This window comes from Cariama cristata, unplaced genomic scaffold (assembly GCF_000690535.1).
Source record: "Cariama cristata isolate BGI_N322 unplaced genomic scaffold, ASM69053v1 scaffold11952, whole genome shotgun sequence".
NCBI lineage: Eukaryota > Metazoa > Chordata > Aves > Cariamiformes > Cariamidae > Cariama > Cariama cristata.
Window position 1 is genome coordinate 4976 of NW_009605530.1, and position 21642 is coordinate 26617.

A 21642-nucleotide genomic window follows, 5' to 3' on the forward strand; every position below is an offset into this window, starting at 1 on the left:
CAGGATCACAGACTATATGAAGTGAGAAACTCAATTCATTCAGATTTCCCTAAGAATCTGGTGATTATCAAATGAAAATGTGCTACAGTTTTTAATTTTCAGGGAGAAAAGATAATCTTCAGCCATTTTAATTTGCAACTCTTCCACTTTGCATAGTTATTGGAGAAAGTACTTAGTATCTCAGGGGAATACAGTTAGTTCTTATCTCCAGGATTTTGGAGGAAGGAAAAGGTGGTTGTCTCTTTCTGACAAAATGAATAACTGATAGATCTATTAGGTATGGTTTGTCAGGAGAGATTAGGCTCCCCTCCATAACACCCTATAAGTAAGCAGTCAGATCATCTGGCTGGGAGGATGGAATGTCTTGGTCCGAATCCCTTCCTCTGGAAAGACTTCCCACATGTTCTCCTATTTGCTGGGGAAAAGGCGGAAGGAACAGCATGCATATTTTTGCTGGGGTTGTGGTTGTTGGTTGGTTGGTTTTGCTCAGGCTACATTTGCCAGACTGGGCCCAGTAAGCGAAATAGGTAGGAAAATGCTTACTTTGCAAGTCAAAATCAGACTTCAGCATAAGCTTGCTGCATATCAGCATTATTGAACCTTTAGAAACGTTATGCCTATCTTCAAGTAAAGATACTTTTGGGATATTCCAATGAGAAATTTTGGCACTTTCTAAGTTAGGGTGTTAGGAAGTTATATGACCTCAAACTACTAACACAGGAAATTCCGCTGCTGCCCATTCTTAGTATAGTTCTCTGCTCCTTGCTTTGTACTGGACGTTGTTTCCTTCTAATAACGTGGCAAGGTGAATTCAACACCACAAAACTAACCTGATTTAAAAAAAAAATAAAAATACCCACACACAAAAAACCCACAATCAAACTCCATGCCAGGTTAGCATAGTGAATTACATCCTGTCTGACTGGAGAAATAAGGTAATCTCATTTCACTTGCTGAAGAGGAGAAACATGGCCCTGATTTTTCTATAGTCCTGAACCCTTTGCTGTCTGCAAGACTTGTGCAGAGTAATATGAAATACTACTTTTCCAATTCCAAGGTGTTTAACACCTGTCCCTCTGATGTAAAAGATTTGTAATGCACAAAGCAATAGAGATTTTGATCTAACAAATATTGGTGCTGTTAGTTGCTTTGTGGTAAGTATTCTTAAACTGTGATACTGCTTGGGGTTTTTTTCAGGACCCAGACCTGCACTCCTTAATCTGGAGGATCCTAGAGAATTAGTGGGTTGTCAAAGCGTATGTGTTCTTGTGATTTGAGTAGGGTAACCAACAGTAGGAGAATTCAAATGATAGTGATCCTGTGAAATGTTTCTTACTGAAATGTTTGGAGGATAGTAACAAAAAACACCAAAAATGCACAGTCTTGTTTGTTCCCTAGATTTTCATCTTTCAGAAAGAGTATAGAAGAAAAGAGAAGAATGTTTTTTGAGATAAATGCATATAGTAGGGAAAAAGGCAGGTCTATGAAGGGTAATTGTAAATGGTGTTGGAAATGTAATGCAGTTTATGCTGTAAAAATCTGAGCTGTTTCACTCAGTTACATAAAAAGGATTTGCCTTTTAAAAACAATCGCTTGACAAATTACTTGTAGGAATATATCCTGTGTGTTACAGCAGTGAGCAGAATTGAGTAGACAGACAGGGTTTTCTTTAGTTTCGCAGAATGGAGATTGCTTCTTTACTTGAGCTGGAGCACTTTATAGTCTTTGCTATCTTTGCTCAGCTTGCAGATTGTGAGATTTTCATTTGCAGCCTATGAGTAGCAGAGTGGATTTAGTGAAAATTAAGTCTGATTTAAATCAGTTTAAGAGTGTAATCCTTTTAATAAGACAGTGAATATGTCAGATGGGTTGAAGACAACATTGGAAAACTGGGTTTTTTCTCTCTCATTCCAGTCAGAGTGTGCAGACTACTTAGGTCAGGTTTAGTGAATGTGGAAGACAGGTAATCTTATACAGATGTATGATTTTTCATATTTCAAATACATAATTGTAAACAATAAAAATTCTCAGTGTTCAAGGAATGTTTTAACTTCCTCATTATGGAATGAAGCTGCGTGGAAGACCTTTTTTCTTTAGTGTGAAAGCCTCTTTCCTTTGAACTTAAGGCCTCTTTGTGTGGTGATTTCTTAAGTCTTGATACAGCTCAAATACAGAATCTGAAAAATGGATGCTAGCTGCAGGATGTTTTCTTTGAACATATAGGCCTCAGCTTTGCATCGTATCTGTTATATTTATACATTTGTCCAACAAAGTCAATACATTGGTGAGGAGTTAACGTACCTTTTGTGAAAGCAAATCATGCCATACCTATTCTCCGAAAGGCTCTGCAAACACATGAACAAAGAGTTCCATTTCTGAGGATTTCCAGAACGCATTCAGTAAAGCTCCTCATTAAATCTGTCTGGAAAAACTTGATGCTTGAAATATGAGGGAAGATCTTCATATGGATGAGAATATTCTGTTGAAATCTTAAAAACTAGTTTTCTCAATGAAGGAGATATGATAAACAGGCCTTTGTTCAATCCCATTACAGCTATTCTAGTATGCAGTTATTTTGTCAAGCTATGTTGCTGTAAAACGAAGTTGTATTTACTGTAACCCTTTTCCTCTTACTTTCAGTAATACCTATCGTATGATTGAACAAGATGACTTCGATATTCATACAAGATTGCACACCATTGTGAGAGGGGAGGATGAAGCAGCTATGGTGGAGTCAGTGGGCCTTGCGTTAGTCAAGTTACCGGATGTCCTGAACCGCCTGAAACCTGACATAATGATAGTTCATGGGGACAGATTTGATGCTTTGGCCCTGGCCACATCTGCAGCCCTGATGAATATTCGCATTCTTCACATTGAAGGTGGGGAAGTCAGTGGGACCATCGATGACTCTATCAGGCATGCTATAACCAAACTGGCCCATTACCACGTGTGCTGCACAAGGAGTGCAGAGCAGCATTTGATAGCCATGTGCGAAGACCATGACCGCATCCTTTTAGCAGGCTGTCCCTCATACGACAAGCTTCTCTCTGCCAAAAATAAGGACTACATGAGTATTATACGCATGTGGCTAGGTGAGCAGTCCACTTTTTATGTTTTTCATATGACTTTCAACACTAGACAAACTCAGTAACTAGGTTATCAGTCTGTGGGATCTGTTGACTAGTGGCTCTGAGAAAAGTACAGGAAAAAGAGAGACAGACTGCTTGCTAATAAGTTTAAGTTTGCTTAATTGGAGATGATTATCAAGCATCAACCAGTGTCTTTTCAAAAAACTAGTACATTTGGTAATACTATCCAGTATTTATTTCTTTCTACATTTTGTTCTGTGTTCTACCATGTATACCTGGAAAGCTACAATTCTGTCCCAGTAAACACACCTGGTCCTTTTGCCAAATCAGAAAAAAAAACCAAACCTCCTTAAATGGGTAATGTCTCTGACCTGAACAATTTAAAAGCAGAACAGTCTTATATGAACAGTTATTTTAGTGTAAAGGATATATTTAAATAGAATCAAAGCTCTTCAGGGCTAATCTAAAAAAAATCAAAGGGAATTTATATTACAAACTTTCTTTTGAGGAATGCACTACAACAGGGCAACATGCACCAAAGGCTTTTGGTGCTTCATATTCATTGATTTACAGATAATTCCTGTAAACAATGGGGTTTTGTGTTTGCTTTTCATCTTTGACAAAGCAATCTCCTCTATGGCACATAAATCTGTGTAGTTGGAAGCTGGAATCTTCTTAGATCAGCAGGTGAATATTTTGGAGATAAATTTTTTTATCAAATGTACTAAAACAAGTATCACTGATTTTTTTAAAGCAATGGGAATGAAATTTTTGCTTGAAGATGGACAACTGACAAGAAGACCTGGGCAGTTTCAGGGGTTTCATGTTATTCCAGATTTACACTGGTGTGAGAACAGGCTCTTGACCCTGGTATAGTCTTGCAAAGCTTTAGATGTAGGCCTGCAAGTTAACAATTTGTTGGGGTTTAGGTAGTGGTCTGTAAAGTTATGAGACTTGCTTAGAGAGGCAAATAACAAGTTAGACCGTCTTGTTACTCCCTTGAGTTTTATTGTAGCATTGAAATTTATGTGTTAGATATACCATTCAGTGCCTTGACTGTTCAGGCTTTCACATGATTAGTTTCAAAAGTATGTCCTCCTTTCCTCTCACTATTCTATGCCAATAAAAAAAACTTCTCTTGGGCTCCATTTGGACAGGTGAAGATGTCAAAACCAGAGATTATATAGTTGCCTTGCAACATCCTGTAACCACAGATATTAAACATTCTATAAAGATGTTTGAGCTGACACTAGATGCACTCATCTCCTTCAACAAGAGAACACTTGTCCTATTCCCTAACGTGGATGCGGGTGAGTAAAATACCGTCATGACAGAGGGACACATAACAGATTGTCTTGAAAGCGTACATAGGTTCTTATGGAGTGCTTTTATCCCAGAACTTCAGCCAGATGGAAATAGCTGGATGGTCTTAGCATCACGTGTGCATCCACTGCGGCTCCATGTTCACATTGCTGGAGCACATTTCAGCTTTTCAAAGTGGGGAGGAAGATGAAGGGAAACCATGTGACATGTAGAAGCGATATTAGTGCCTCTTAAATTAACTAAAAACTTCCAAAATATTTTTGCAGTGGATTTGAGGTCAAACTTGGGCTTATGTGCCTAGCTCTGCAACTTACACTGTAAAGATAAAAAAAGAACCCAAATAACTCAGAGCTGGCAACTCAATGAACAGCTGTTAGCTCCTTTGCATGTTTGGACTTTCAGTTTAACAGCAGAACTAGAACCATTTATTCTACTTCTTGTTTTTCTGTAGGAAGCAAAGAGATGGTTCGAGTGATGAGGAAGAAGGGCATTGAACATCATCCCAATTTTCGGGCAGTAAAGCATGTCCCATTTGACCAGTTCATTCAGCTAGTTGCTCATGCTGGTTGTATGATTGGTAATAGTAGTTGTGGTGTCAGAGAGGTGGGAGCATTTGGTACACCTGTTATCAACTTGGGGACACGTCAGACAGGAAGAGAAACAGGTACATGTTTGCTTAACTGCTTTAATTTCCTTGTGGTTCTGAGGTTTTTTTCTTCCACAGGATAAAGGCAAATGAATGCTTGACAGATGCCATCTTGCAGTATCAGTGCAACATAATTTTTGACCCATTTTAAAGCTTCACTGGTTATTCCCGTATCATGTTAGTCCTGATTGTGTGTTTTACCTAAGATAATGAGGCTTTTATCTATAGACAAGTTAAAATATATCTCCATTTGCAGTGGATGCCATTTAGCACAATAGGGAAGTAATTGTTTTCCTTTCTAGGTAGTTTGATGTTGGACATGTATTAAAATTTCACTTTAAAAAAATATGAACTCTTCACCACTTCAGGAAGTACCTGTATTGTGGTCTTTCACAGATATGTAGATATGACACAAATAGCCATTTACCCCCTGTTTTCATTCGTGCATTTTTAATTTAAGAATAGAGTTCTGTTGAAGGTTAATGTTCTGCTTTTTAGTGTTTTGTAATGCATGACAGTGTATCATAGGAGTCACCATTGCTTTATTGGGAGCAAGCAGAGGCACATAATTGATGAAGAGTGATGTCAATCTGGCTGGAGTCTTTCTTGCTCAGAGGAAACAAAATAATTATTTCTTCATTTCTTACCCTTTAATATAATTTGAGGAGCTGACCTGTCCTATTATGTTAACTTTTGTCATCTAGGTGAAAATGTTCTTCATGTTCGTGATGCTGATACACAGGATAAGATTCTGCATGCTCTACAGCTACAGTTTGGTAAACAGTATCCATGGTAAGTACATTCATCTTGCTTCTTGGAGGGGGGATGTTAAAGCAGTAGAGTAAAAGGCATTGAGTCCTGAGATGGTTCATCATATTTGATCGGAATGCTTTTAATGAACTAATCTGAGGTTACAGATTATTTTTCATTTCACATACCTCATTCAGAATCATAGTACAGTGTCCATTATGCAGGTTAGTACTTGTAGACCAAAATGTTACTAGTAATTTAACATCCAACAGAAAATCAAGAGGACAATATTCATATGTTAGCTTAGACTAGCATGATTAAGAGAGCAAGCTTGTTCCATAGGAGCAGCATGGAGGACAACATTCTGCCTCCCTACCTCTGACTCGTGCCTGAAGGACACACTACTTTGTAGCTGGATTGACCCCAGGCATGATACGTAGACAGTCCTGAGTGCAAGCTTCCAGGGGAGTTGCAGCATTATAGCAAGATTCTTTTTATTATTCTTCAGTCATACAGTACTGATCCTCAGTTCTTCAATGTATAAGTTCTTATAAACTTCAAGAGATAATATTTGTCTAATTACAGATGAGGATCAAAAGTGTATTTCTTAAGAATCTCAACAGAGTAATAAAACTGCATTCTGTAATACCAAATGTCTGACACCATGTATGATGATGTTTTAAAACCAGATTTGTATGTTGAAAACTGACATGAATGTACAGTTTATTATTATGTATTTGTCATTGTGTGATAAGTACATCTTGTCTGGACTTGTAGCACATACATAAACTTTCCATAATTTTAAAGCTTTATTATGTGATTCCTTTCATTAAACTCTTCTCTTTTTTTTGGCATCATTAGCTTTCCACTTTTCTACATTCCGTGTTTTGTATTCCAAAATGGAGCTAATGCCAAACTTGAGCAATCTGTTGTGTGATCTTCAAACTACTAACGCTATCTACCATATCGCATGACAGACTCGAGTAGTGTGAGCTGCAGTATTGTTATAGTAGTCATATCATAATTTTGTAATGACACAGTGTTACAGCTTTCTGTCATATCAAGAACCTCATAGATTGCAGTGTTATTTCCAATTAAATTGATTTTTTTTTTCATATTATAGCTCAAAAATATATGGAGATGGCAATGCTGTTCCAAGGATTTTGAAGTTCCTTAAATCTATCGACCTCAAAGAGCCATTGCAAAAGAAATTCTGTTTTCCTCCTGTCAAAGATAATATCTCTCAAGATATTGACCATATTCTAGAGACACAGAGTGCTCTGGCTGTGGATCTAGGCGGAACAAATCTCCGAGTAGCAATTGTCAGTATGAAGGTAAATATTCTGTTATACTTTTAGATATTCTGCAAACTCCATTGGGCTTTGTGGTTCTGTTCCTACAATGGGAAGTGGGCTTATGATGCAGAATAGCTCCAAAACAAAGCAGTCCCAATAGCTTTTGCTGTTGAGGGGTAAATTAAATTTTCCCTCGTTTGTTGCAACTCTCATACAGTCTTGATAGAACTTGCCTGAGGGTTTGCTCTTTGAAGATTGCTGTTAAACTAGCAAAGCCCCTTTGCTGGTGCATGGTCCTAGCTGTTCCCTCTCTGTGGGAAGTCATACAGACCTCGAAGAATGGGACAACTTTCAGATGTGCTGGTTCCTTGTAAAAGGTGACTCAGTTCACCTTGCAACTTTTTATATGTCAAGCAAAAAAGAGAAGGGCTTCAAAAGCAGTCTTTTTACTTCCCTGCTGCCTTACAAAGCCATGTAATAGGCACACAGAACCATTTTGACCAACCACTAGCATCTAGCAAAGCCATCTACTAAGGGGGAGTTGTGGGTTGATGGTGGGTGAGTTCAGGATACAGAACTTTGCATTTCTTCTACCAAGAGAAGCACAGCCAGTAATCAAAAATTCTTAGTATCTTCCTGCATAGAAGCATAATCAGTAAGACAGTTCTGAGCCTCAGCTGGAACAGTGTTCACTGTAATGCATCACACCACAGAGATGTAGACCAGTTGGAGAGAGAATCAGAAGGAAAAACAGTAATTATTACAGACATGGAAACCAGGGAAAAGTTGAAGAAACTCGAATTCTTTAGCCTACAGAAGAGAAAACTGACTGGATAGTAGGGGAAAAAAAAAAAAGCCTTCAGATATGTAGAAGCCTCTTTCATGAAGAGAAAAATCAGATTCACCTGTGCATGAACTAGTAGTAAAGTATTAAAACAGTGGAAGGGAAAATTATTTTAAAATTTTTCTTAATTGTTCAGGCTAGCTGTCAATGCAAGAGAAGGCTGGAATAGATAGCCTGGAAGGATATGGTGTCTTCATTGCGGAAATAGTAGGAATTGGTTTAAAAAGGTCTCTTAATCAGCTGCATTATAGTTCCTTGATCTTGCATTGGAAAAGGGTGGTGGATTTGAGTTGTACGATGATCTTCTAAAATTCCTATCAGCATTTTTTGGTTGGGTTTTTTGGGGTTTTGTTTGGTTGGTTTTTTTATTGTGTTGACTGTGCCTTTGTAAGAAAAGAGGTGCTTGATGGTTTAATGTCATCATCAGAATAAGCAGGATTTGATAAATACACTAGAATTCATAGAGACTTTAAAGATTGAGTGAATTTTGAGTCTGAAGTGCCTCTCTTCCTGTAAAAGTAACCCACTTGAAACAGGCTGGAATTTACAGCCTTGTAAAGGCTCTATGGAGATATGTTCAGGTTTAGGGATACTGTGTGATTTAATGGTCTCCTTGCTTAGAAGTTCCTCAACCCATTTCTCTGGTAGCGGCACAGTAGGAAGCTTTCCTTTGCCTGTGTCATAGCACTAATAAGTATGCATTGGTTACATAGCTCTGCCAATCATAGACAACTTTACAAATGTTTGACAGCCTACTTAGAAAGATGAAAGTTCGTGCTTGGCAAACGTAACAAAAACTGAAGTCATAAAAAACAGCAAGGCAAACAAAATGACATCAGTATCAATCTGGTGCCAGATCACTTGCAAAACTGTCTTTCAGTGAAACAAGTAAATACACCCATGATCATGAGCTGATATCTGGATCAATGAAAAAACCTCAAAATTTCTATTTAAACTTGTGAGCTTCAAGCTTAGAGGATAAAAATTATTTGGTGATGGTGTAAAAATATTTGAAATAATTCTTATGCAGGTTGATAAAAGATAATTAGGACTGAAGAATTTTAACTCATTTAGATACCCATCTTCCTGTTTTTTGAGGGACACACACACACACCCCCATAAAAATCTTGAACTCTGCAGCACTTTAGAGATGTGAATAAATCGCCTGTTGAGAAGTCTTTGGCTTTTATCCTCAACAGTGTTGGACAATTATTCATACCATTAGACTGCATACTTCCAGATAACTTAGATTAAGTCAGACATAGTTACCCAGAAAGAAAAGTAGGTTGCCCGCAGAGAGATGAAGGGCTATGTAAATTGACCTGATGTGGTCCAGAATTGTTGCATTCATTTAAAAGGAGATGTCTGTCAGATCTTTAAGGCCTTAAAGACAACTTTTAAAAGTATAATTTTTTTTAGAAACAAAATTCACACCACATTTTCTGCCAACACAACCTGGACAAAAAATGAATTAAAAGAAACTCCTGTCCATTTTGCAGAGTGTAGCTTGAAGTGGAATTTATGAAAGTTGAAATGTTAGCAAATCACAGTGAAAAGGATCAGACTTTCATAACAAAATTAACACAACAGATGTAAGCATTTAACAGGAAATGGCAGAGTTGAAGGTGTAGTTTTCTCTTCATGAAGAAAACAACTGACTTTTTAAAAGCAGTTGTGTCTTCTGGTAATGTTTGCTGCAGCCTTGTCTTCCAAAATAACTTCCTCTAATTCCCCTCCACCTCCAAACCAAAAGCGAAGAGAAAACTAAATCTAAAAATCCCCAAACTATTGCTGATGTGATGCTGAGATGGTGGGATCCAATACTCAAACCAGTGACTTCTTGGAATTTCCTAAGTTACTGTGGTGACAATGACTCAGCCATGTTGCACGTCGACTGCCTCTGTTACTCCTTTTTGCTTAGTTCTATTAATACAATGCTGTTCACTGAGATATATTGTAGAGTACAAGGGATATGATAAGGAGAATAACATTGCTAAGCAGCATACCTTCTGCAGTTTCCTGGCCTAATCCTGCAATATTAACATTACATTAAGATTAGTTCCCACAGATCCAGGAGTGCAAAACGAATGCTTTCGTTACCACTGCATGACTGCTAGGGTTGAAAATAATCCCTTCCTCCTGGACTCTCCCTCCTCCGAACAACATATATCACAGTAGATTGTACTCCAGAAATATTTCAAGTGACTCAGAAGTATAATTACTCAGAAAGAAAAATATCTCTGAAAGGATAGTAAACTTTGCATTGAAATTTCTAGCATTTCTCTCTGGCTGACTCTCCTCCTGCTGATAAAACAGCAGCATCTGTGACACCAGGCAAAACTTTCATGTAGTCAAATTGGAAACATTTTATTCTTAAAGCACTTTAGCCATTGCTACTCTCTTACTTTTTTTAAACACATCAGTATTGAGCTTTAGTGCATTGCTGTATCACCATTTACTCCTAACAACAGTTCCAGTAGCTCCTGTGGTATTTCCTTACACAATCCATGTGTTCCTTAAAATATGTATTTTTATTTCGGACAGGGGATGTTATTCACAGAAGCAGAATGTAATGCCTCATCTTGAAAACATCCCCCAGAGCTGTCAGGAATCTTGCACAGAACAGCTTGTAGGACCAAGATCTAAGGCATGCATCTGCTTGGTTTTGTTTTAAAGACAGAAGTTATGACTCTCCATTTCCAAGTTGACCTGTAGGTTAAATTGAAGAGAAATTTCAGCATGAAGTAAATTTCTGTGGGGCATGTTTTGTTGTTTTTAATTTCTAGGGTGAAATAGTTAAGAAGTATACACAACTCAACCCTAAAACTTACGAAGACAGACTAGAATTAATTCTAAAGATGTGTGTAGAGGCTGCATCAGAGGCGGTAAATGTGAACTGCAGAATTTTGGGAGTAGGTAAGTTAACAAATACTATGTCCTTTCATCTACGTTTTTCAACATGAAATGAAATCACTACTGATTAATTTAAAATACCTTTCTGAAATGGATCTTCTGTATTTTAAGCTCTTAAATTACATTCTTAATGCAAAAACCTTTTAAAATGTCTGCGAAAGTGAGAAGCTGACTATAAAGACTAAAGTTGCCTCAGTATGTAACAGCCATGAAAGCAATCTGCAAAGTTGTAGCTAAAGTATATCTAAAATGTGTGGCATATAGATTTTGTGGATTTTGAAGCTCTCTGCAGTCTCAGAATTGTGAGTCAGATGCTTACTGTATATTGAAACAGCTCTTGAAACAACTGCAGCTGAGTCAGGTTTCCTCTACTGTCTGTAAGCCTTTCTTTATGGCCAAGATCAACTGTGCAGCAGAATTCTGAGTTACACTTGGCCAGACTAAAACGGCTAAAATGTTAGACTAAATTTGCAGCTAACAGAGACAAAAGCAGCCTTTTTGTTGATTTCTAGTTTACTTACACTGCAGTAGAGTTCCAAGTTAAACTGTGTGATTATACCAGACAGGAGTTCTTCAGTTTAAGGATGACTGGGAGCTTTGGTCTTAGATATTACAGTTATTTACGAAGGTGTTGAGTAATGTGTCTTGGATTTTTAAGGACATAAAATCCTCATGTCAGCAGAGAAATGCTCCAAACGAAAAGTAGTCTGCTCCAGACCAAAACTTACTTGATTCAGAAAGTATAAAGAAAAGTTAATTTGAACTTCTTTTAAAAGTATTTTTCAAAATGTTGTTAGACACACAGAGCTGTAAGAATTATGTCAGACCTTCAGATCAAATCTTTCAGACTATCTGTTGGGTAATACACATGACTTAACCACCCAGACTATTTTGTTGTGTCCAAATGTTAAATCTTGAAAGCCTCACAGTTCTGTAGAAAATACGGTAAACTCTGTAGTAGTCACTGTTGCAAGTATCTAAGAACAGTTTACAGTCAGCTACGTTTATTAGGATCATGAAACCATAAACTGGTTTACATAGGTTTATATATGGGAAAAAAAACTTCCCCTTTTGTTTGTCATTTTACAAGAATTACATTCCTATTTATTCTTCAGCCCTCTTCCTTCCATGACTGATTGCTTACTGTTCAATTACGGAGTAATGAAGGGAAAAGTTGTGCTACAGAGTAAGAAATTTCTTACCTGGCTATTTGTTAGCTGCTCTTTGCCTCATTCAGACTCATAGTTTGAATCAGAATACTAGCTGAAAGTTCTTTTTAGAGAATGATATATAATTCCTATGGGAATAATTAACGCATTAGATTCTAGTAATTTCCTGAATGCTAATAATCGTAAGATGGAGAGTTCCTATAACTTCGGAGAAATTTTTGCAAGACTGAGCAGAAAGGCTGGACTTAATCCTGGACTTTTTATCCATAACACTGGCCTTCTTCCAGCTATTGTAGGTAAGAGTAAAAGTAATAACCATTGGAAATGAATAAGGAGAAAGAGCTACTAACAGAAAGCAATGGAAAAAAGTGTTTTCCTCCTTTCAGTCCTATAAACTGCTGTCAACACTGACAATAGTAGCTACATAAACATAACTTTGATTGAAGAACTCCCGCTAATAAAAAACAGGTCTGCAGTGATTACAAAGTCAGGCTTTGAGAAAAAAAAAATCGTAATTTTCAACATCTTTTTGTCTTTATGATCAAGTAAGTCTAGATCGCAATACCTCTGCAGTTAGTTTCAATTTTATTATTTTAGTTGGGTTTTTTTTTCACTCAAAATAAAGCATTTATATTAAAAACAGCTTTATGAAAATGAAGGAAAAGTAAAGACTATCAGGCCCAAAGAACACTACCAGCTGTTACTGAATTTTTTTTTACTTTTACAAAACACAAATTTTAAATCAAAGGAGACCCAGGTCCATGCACAGTAACAGCTATCTGTTTACTGCTATTAAGCAGTATTTAAGTTCTCTTTCTGGAGCTGACAGTAGAGAAAACAGGATGAAGAGATAGCTTCTGCTAATTCCCATAGTCATTTACATCAATTAAAGAATTATGGCATTTAGAAAAAGTAGACTTGTTTTACTAAGGTATTGCTGAGTTAGCAACTAAGTATTAAATAAGGTTTTGTAATAAACATTAGGTTCTTAAAATCCTAGGGAGACCTTCATTGATTGACATTGGGAATGTCATTTCTATTAGGTACTTCCTGACAGGTTCTCAGATGATTTGTTCTTTACAAAGTGGTATTTTTGGAGGTCTTACAGCTTTAATGTTCAATTCAGCTGCTTGTCTTGTAGCTTTTCTGGACGCTTTCTATTATAATGTTAACCCTGGGACTCTTTTTTTTTTTTCCCCTGAACGTCTTTAGGTAAGTGACACAATTATATAATCTTCCTAGAAGAATGTTCAAACTTTGTTGTCTAGAGCTAAATACCTCCATAATAGAGTGACCCACTTTTCAAAGGTCCTGACAGAGTCCATCAACTTTGGAAGTCTCTCCAGCTAGAGAAAACTGGTTTGGCTAATAGTTCCTATTATTAGCCATTATGCTGTTCAGTAGAGAAATCTCTGAACAGTTTTGATTTTTCCAGAAAACAGTGTATTGTTAAGTAGAAATCACTACTCTTAAGTCCAGCAATTCTTTTTAGTCATTCTAAATCTTGATAGTTACAGCAAATTTCAGGATACTTCTACTGTTCCAGGGTTTGAACAATTTATTTTGTACAGTTTGCTATTGTATGTCTTTCGTACAAGACTAAGAAGAAACACAAGTATTAAGTGATTTGCTGCAATCTTGCTCTAAGTAGGAACATTAACTGTCTAACACTATTACCCATCTAGTTAGTATTAAGATACTGGGTGCATTGTGATTACAGCAATGGAGTTCTATGAATTACCTTTACATGTCAGAAACTGCGCTGCCAGTAATACTTAGAAATTTTTACTTTCATGCTCTGCTTCAAAGCCTAGTATTAGCAATAAAAATACTTGTCATTGCAAAGACAAAATAGATCTTTTACTAAAGTACTACACAGACTTAGTTTTTGTTTTTCTCTCCTGTGTTTTTGGGACTTAGGTATTTCCACAGGTGGACGGGTAAACCCCCGAGAAGGAATTGTGCTTCACTCCACAAAACTCATTCAGGAGTGGAGCTCTGTGGATCTCAGAACTCCAATATCTGATGCTCTGCACCTGCCAGTCTGGGTGGACAATGATGGAAACTGTGCTGCTCTAGCAGAGAGGAAATTTGGTCATGGAAAAGGAATAGAAAATTTTGTAACACTCATTACTGGTACAGGTGGGCATGTTAATAGTTTAATGAAACCCAAAGTCAAAATACCACCACCATCGCTCAGAAGCTCAGCTGATCTTAAAAGCATGAACACCACTACTATGCCTGCAAACTCCTAACATATTAGGTTCTTAAACCAAAAATCCTTTTACCACTGTATCTATTCGTTTCTTTCAGGGTACTTTTTAATTTTAATTTATTCAGGCAAATGAAACCTTTTGCATAGCATAAGCTTCTTGATAAAAGAAGTTCTGCTGATAACAGCTATGCAGGCAAACCATTTTTTCAAAATAAGGAAAATCTAAGCAACGTTAGCTGGAGTAACTTTGCTTTTTTTAGCTTTATAGCTTAATTGTCTTCCAGCTGCAGAAATACAAGTCAGATCAGCATATGTATCTAGAAGATAAGGAACTGAATATGAGGATGATGCTTATTATATCTCAAACACAAATGTGGCGTAACTTTTCTCATTTTTAAAGTATATAGTCCTTTAGACTGGTGGCAATAATAAGTAGCTGATGAATTCCCACCCAGGGTTTAGGAAGGGGCAGCAGAGGATTGCAGATTTAAGTGTCCTGGCTCTTTAGGACACAGGTTTACCTGTCTAAATACAGCATTAGAACATCTCCTCTGAAATGCAAAATTTTAAGGCCACTTGAAAGGTTAGTTTTGTGCATAAAGAGCATGACTCACAAGCTTAAAAGATCTGTCATAGTAGTTCAGTACCATCCATAGGCTTTTTAAGAAAGGAGAAGCATTATATACCATTTCGATACACATATGAATAACAGGGAGCTATGAGGTTGCTTATTAGGTGTGTCAAACAGAGAAGAATTCTTCAAGAACCAGTAATTTTTGGTTTCAAGTGCAGAAGACCACTGATGCACATATTTCCTCTTGTCTGTATTAGAATAAGCAAATGTCAACATCCTGGAAAATTACAGTTTAAAAACTGTCTCTTATCCCCTTTTTTTTTTTTTTTTTTAATCGTATAAGTCTTTGTATCTTTGCAGGAATTGGAGGTGGAATCATTCATCAACACGAATTGATCCATGGCAGTTCCTTCTGTGCTGCTGAGCTTGGGCATATTGTTGTATCTTTAGATGGACCAGAGTGCCTGTGTGGTAGCCAAGGATGTATAGAAGCATATGCCTCTGGAATAGCATTACAGAGAGAAGCTAAGAAACTGCATGATGGTATCTGTGTACTTTATTTTTTAAAACATGATTACTAAATTGCAGTGTAGGAAGAAATTTGCAAAGATAACATTAAGAAAAATAGACCTGCCATCTTTTTCTAGGAGTTGTATAGGCAACCAGATAGGATTCCTGTGTATGGCCAGCCCAGGAGCCACCACAACCTGTGTAGTACAGTACAGTTCTTCAGTGATGGCAATACGCAGGCAAGCCACATTTGGAACCACTGGTCTCAAAATTACCAGAAGCATGTAGTAGAGTTTAGTCTCTCCTTTTTAAGCATGCCATAAGGTAATCTAACAGGCATTCTGTGAGGTTTGATTTCTCGGTGATTGTCTTTCAGCAATAGCTTCTCAGTCTTGCATAAGTTTGAGAACATTTATATTTTGTTTTATTAACTTTTGGGGCTGACAAGACTAGTGAATTACCATACTGTAACTGTTTGAGTTTGATGCCCTGCTTCTACAAGCAGTTCCCTGAATAATACGGATGAGACTGCTGTGGCTAAATTCAGTGTTGGACAGATGGCTCGGGATTCAGGCTTCGGTATGCAAGTAAAAGAGAAGTTAAGATCTTAACTGCCTGTTTGTCACCCTCCATTTCTTGACTTACCATATCACCATGTTTTTCTCTTGGCTTTCTCTCCTCTTTAAACAGAGGATCTGCTTCTAGTAGAAGGAATGTCAATGAAAAAGGAGGAGGTTGTTAGTGCTGCACATCTCATTCAAGCAGCTAAACTTGGGAACACAAAAGCAGACAGCATTCTCAGAACAGGTGAGAACATAGCCCAAAGGGTGGAACCCTTCCATGATTATATTTTTGAGGATACAGAAATGGTAATCCACTGCAACACTACAAACACAATGCTACACATTGAGGACCTCTCTATATAAAAATTACTAGTCTCAACATTCTTATATTAGAAAATATGAGGAATATTGGGGACATTCTATTGTAGGCAAGTGAATGGCTAGTCTGAGCAAGCAAAGGCAATTTACCTATTACTTTACACGGATATTTTACTGTTTTACTAGCTTTAAACACAGCCCTCTTCCTCATACGTAGCTGATAGCACTAAGATGGCAGAGTTGCCCATTTCCCATAGCTTACAAGTGTGGTAATGCATTGCTTTGTCCTTCACATCCATATCACTGGATAACATATTATTGTGCAATAAAATTGCCTTTTTTTTCTTTTACTTTTGAAAGAAAAATTAATGGCATACACACATTGTCTGATAACATAAACTCAAAACAGTCTGCCATATGGAACAGAACACTTTCCTGACTGTGTCATTTGCTGCTAACAGATGTATTTCCACTACTGATGCCTGGACAGCTTTGAGTATTCTACTTAATTTCTTTTACTTTATCGTTTCAGCTGGGACAGCATTAGGCCTTGGAGTTGTGAACATTCTGCACACCATGAACCCCTCTCTTGTGATCCTTTCTGGAGTTCTAGCTAGCCACTATGTTAATGCTGTCAAAGATGTCATAAATCGACAGGCTCTGTCCTCTGTTAAAACTGTGAATGTCGTGGTCTCAAACCTAGCAGATCCTGCTCTTCTTGGAGCTGCTAGCCTGGTACTGGATTATACTACACGTAGAATATACTAGGTGCCTGGCAGAATTATAAAAATGGACTATTCAAATTCCTAATGGGTGAAGGGAATACTTTGCCCAAAATTGTCTTTGATGAGAGCATCTACTGAATCAGGGTAGTGTTCTGAATAGTTAGTGACTACTTCAGCATTTCCTAATGGAGGTATTATCTTTTTGTACTTTTCCTAAATTTCGTCTGACTTCGTAGGAACTAATGTGCAATTCTGTCATTTTTAATCACCTGTGTTGGTAAGCCCATATGTTGCTTTAAGTGTAGCTGAATTATTTATATCTTGATGTATGCTGGGGAATATGTGTATAGTGTGTCAAATTATAGCTAACACTTGGCGATCCGTATCTCATTTCCTACCCATGTGAAATGAGAATGTGACCAGCTTTTCAGTTTCCAGGTTTCCACCCCCAAAGTAAATATGATGTAATTGCCAATAGCAGGTAGTAATTTCAGTGGGTGGAAATGAGGGAAGTTGCCTCTACAGTTAAAAGGCTGCATTGAGAAATTGTGGTTCACGAAGGACTTGGTGGAGGCAGTTATTTATTATCATCATCTTTAGAGGGCAGAGCCCCATTTTAGAAGCTTTGCATATGAAGGAAAAAAAAGACCATGGTCTAGTGAGCTTACAGCCTGCAGGGCAGTCCAAACAAACTGACAAGTGTAGCAGTGAGCATCTTTGTCTTCTGGCTATGGCCAACAGTAAATTATTTGAATTTTATTGTTTGGGATTTTCTCAAGGTACTTAGTCTACTCCTTTGTCTGCCAAATTAGCAGACAGAGGTAGCCAGTTAGCTGAAATTCAGCTATGAGGTGCATCTGATGATAAAGACTCTGCCTTTCAAGAAAACTCTTCCATGCAGAGTGACGTAGTGCATCTCCTCAGCAGTGCTGGTGGCTGCAGCTATACTGTTCTTGTCCTGCACTGACCATCAGCTCGCAGGGTGGGAAGTCAAATCTGAACCTTATCCTCACCTTCAAGACATTCAGAAGCCTGGGAGCAAAGTATGTCAAATAACCAATGAAGGCTTGCCTAGGTAAATGATGATTTATGTTTCTTTAATTAGTCCTTCTTGATATATAGCTCTGTCTTTATCCAGCTGCTTTTTAGAACACTTTCAAGATAGTAGTAGTAACTATTTGACACAAGGAGAAACTGAAAAACATCTAACTGATCAGCTATCCCAGAAAGAAGATGCCTGTGGAGGAACAGTCACAAGACCATGCTCTGTCCTGCATTTAATGGCCTATTTTGACACCTAACTAACTCAGCCACTGATTATATTCGTAGAAGTCCAATAGTGTACTAGTACAGGGGAATAAAAGGGGCTATTTCCACACTCAAACTTCTCTAACCAAAACAAAACAACCTTCTGCAACCACTGCCCTCTGCTGTTCAATAATCTTGGACTGAACAGCTATTAGTATAGTGAACCACTCTACTGGCTAATTCTGGGATATAATCTACACAAGTTGTCTGCACTTCATCCTCTTCTGCAAGGAATGCTTACTGAGAACTCACATCTTCATAGCAGATTTTAGAAACGCCACCCGATCTCCTTGATGTCTCTAGGAATAATTGTGCAGCCTCTATACCATAGTTTTTTACAGAATTGGCAAACATTGGCTCTTAACCATTTGCAAAATTGTAGTAGGCTTTATGTCACCAGGGGTTCTTAGTTCCTTTTCCTATGTGTCTTGGTTTACTTGGTGATTCCCACTGACTTCAATAACGGAGCAATAGCGCCATAAGCAGGTCAAGGGGAAATTGGCTTTGCTCTACAGTTAGAGTAGCTCAGTTCAGGAATAACAGTATTGAGGTTCTCACAGTGAGGAGATGTCTCATTTGATCTTTCCATCCTCTAGCAGTACAAGGAATGCCTGACTAGAACTGGGACCAGGCTTTTGCTTTCCAGACCTCCTGAAGCTCTGTACTTTGATGTCTCAGACTCCAGATACATTTTCCCTAGCAGCTGAAGGGAGGGTGCAGGCATAGAGAAAACATGAAAGACTAAAACACATTTGAAAAGTTTAAAGACCTTTAATGTCTAGTCCTGTTAGGAAAATGGTTCTTCAAATGCTTTTGAAAATGTTTTTTCTGTCAACTGGACAAGAACCTGCTGCATATGTGCAAGTGGTACAGAAGTCCTTGCAGGTTTCCCTGAGAAATTTGTGGGTTTATAAAATCAGAAATAATAAAAGAAAATATTTAATAGCATAATAGTGATTTTATTTGTTTGTTTTTCCTTCGTCCCTTGTTCAGAAACCGCCCTCGCGCTTCAGGCACTTTATTGTGGACCAGAGGTTTTATGGACACTAACCCCCCAACTGTACCCAGTCCCAGGAGAAGCAAATACCAGATGCTCACAGAACATCTGCAGTGCTGTCCTATCTAGTTACTTGATGCTGGCCCTATGTCCTTTAGAGCAACCCATACCATGAAAGTCATGAGCTCTACTGCGGGCAAACCAGCCTTTATATCCGTTACTGAGAGGGAAGAAGGGGAATGAAAGCACAACAGCTGAACTCTTCCCCCAGCTATTATCAGCATTTCAGAGCCTAAAGAAGCAGTGCATTCTCATTACATGCATTGGTATCACCTGCTAATACTACCTGTTGGAGGAGGAGGTTTGGTTTTGCAGTGTCCCTGGTAAGTGCATACAGTATACTAACTGCTGAAGCCTTAGCAAGAATGCCACTGCCCAGCCCTCTACACAGAATTGCATATGACACTCAAGAACTTGGGCAGGAGGAGACCCTTTATGGACATGCATGTTTATAATCAGCATTGCGTGAGCAAGCACCTGCAGTACTTAATACAGCAGAGTGCTGAAAGGTTGGAAAGTGACTTGAAACTGGAGTTCTTAGTGCTGCAGCTTATAATTCATGTAACCAGTAAGACCTCTACCAGTCCCTATACCACATTGCTTCTCATCTTCGACACATAGTTTAGTGGGTTTAGTGGGCATGGCGGCACTGGTAAGACAGTTGGACTTGATGGTCTTTGAGGTCTCTTCCAACCATAACAATTCTTTGATTCTGTGATTCTATCCTTGCATCTGGTGGAAAAAGACTGCTTTGTCCACTACAGCTCTGCTAAGCACAAAAACCCAACCAGCCAGGACTTGGGACCATGAGGCCAGCTGAGTTTTAGTAAATGTCTTTTTACAGATCATTGCTGATGCTTTGCAAGCCACGTATAGCTAATCAATACAGCATCAAGGTTTGGAATGTCTTTTTGGTCTCCTGAGCAGCAAGTTCAGTTATTCAGTATTTTGCTATCTCTACACTCAGAATTAACAAATGCCTCAGCCTTCTGGTGCTCTTGAAGCACTATCCTTCCTCCATTTAAGTGTATCAAAATTGTCAGAAACTTTGCCATATTACCAGTGGAGGCAATGTCAAGTTTGTATCACAAAACCACATCACAGACAGTAAGGTGCACACAGAGTTTATTCTCTGATTCAATCCGCATCAGTGAAATCTTTCATTGCGTCCCTTTCAAATGCTGTGGACAGTTCACAGGAGTTAGTAATGGTAAAACACCTGGACTGTACACCCCTTGAACTATTCCAGATAACTGTGTTTAAAAAATGGTTAGAACCAGTGCTAGAAGTGTAGGTGCTATAGCCATGTATTTAGTACAGTTGTTTTAGTCAGGCATCAAGCTATGTTTACCTCATAATCTGAAAGCAGATGCTTTGGACTGTGGGTACATAATGTGTTTTAGTAACAACTAAAAAATGTTCATGAGATTCTGAAGAAGACACAGAAAGCCAAATTTTTCTTAAGTCTTGCCTAAATTTGCACATATAGTTGTAGCATTTCTAGGTTGGTTCATTTAGCAAGTTCACACAAAACAACATCAAACTGTATAGTTTGCTATGGTGCTCAAACCACCCACTGTTTGTACTTTGGTATAAAATCAAAGATAAGTGCTCTTTCAGATTGAGCAAGGGAATGGGAAGGCAAGCATTACAGCCAGTTCTTTCTGCTGCTGTCATAATTGAGGGAAGTTTTTGGGTTCACAACCCTTCTTCTAACCTCACAAAGATACCAGTTCAATCCTTAACAAATCACAAATTACTGTTAGGCTGTTACTGCTGCCTGAAGAAAGATTTGCATGCTTGAAAGCACACATTTTTCTCTGTTAGTCTAAAAAGAAATAACACATCTCCACACCACGTCTGCCTTCCTTGTACTATTAGACCGCCACTGCTGTAACTCTATATCTGAAGGTGTTCTGAACACTACATCTGCCAGCTTTTTTTGCATGAAGCACATTACACAGAAATTTTAAATGCAAATAAAGTGTCAAATTTGTGCTTAATTAAACAAAGTGTATGAAGACTGTATTTAAGGTAAAATTTTGAAGAAATAGCCTGATTTTTTCCCAAAGATGCCTTTATTTTTAATTACAATTTTACAACCCTGTGATAAGTATGGGAACAGCAGTTTATAAAAAGCTGTAAGATTTTACTTCATGCCTGGAGCCAGGTAAAATTTCTGCACATAGTAACCACCTGTGACCAGTAAACAGCCAGGTGAAGCAAGAGATTAAATGTATGCTTGTAACTGCAGCCAAAGGCACTGCAACACTGTAATCATATACAATTGTCGGTGAAATTTGCATTACTGATGCAAGATGTAATGAAACAGTCCCCTGCTGA

The 21642-nt window shown here is 38.0% G+C and overlaps 1 protein-coding gene across 3 annotated transcripts in view; it reads left to right on the plus strand.

Annotated features, from left to right (window-relative positions):
• Positions 1 to 18025, plus strand: part of GNE (glucosamine (UDP-N-acetyl)-2-epimerase/N-acetylmannosamine kinase) — an 18497-nt gene extending 472 nt beyond the window's left edge. Inside the window, exons 2-11 of one of the 3 annotated variants that reach the window (XM_009695990.1) lie at positions 2641 to 3092; positions 4247 to 4399; positions 4864 to 5076; positions 5763 to 5850; positions 6932 to 7142; positions 10734 to 10863; positions 13950 to 14171; positions 15179 to 15361; positions 16019 to 16135; positions 16742 to 18025. In XM_009695990.1, the coding sequence (XP_009694292.1) occupies positions 2641 to 3092; positions 4247 to 4399; positions 4864 to 5076; positions 5763 to 5850; positions 6932 to 7142; positions 10734 to 10863; positions 13950 to 14171; positions 15179 to 15361; positions 16019 to 16135; positions 16742 to 16977 (2005 nt within the window). In that variant the 3' untranslated portion in view covers positions 16978 to 18025. Of the gene's footprint in view, positions 1 to 2640; positions 3093 to 4246; positions 4400 to 4863; positions 5077 to 5762; positions 5851 to 6931; positions 7143 to 10733; positions 10864 to 13949; positions 14172 to 15178; positions 15362 to 16018; positions 16136 to 16741 lie in introns of those variants that run through there. The other 2 variants (XM_009695991.1, XM_009695992.1) reach the window with 2 other exon arrangements.
• Positions 18026 to 21642: the final 3617 nt, after the last annotated feature.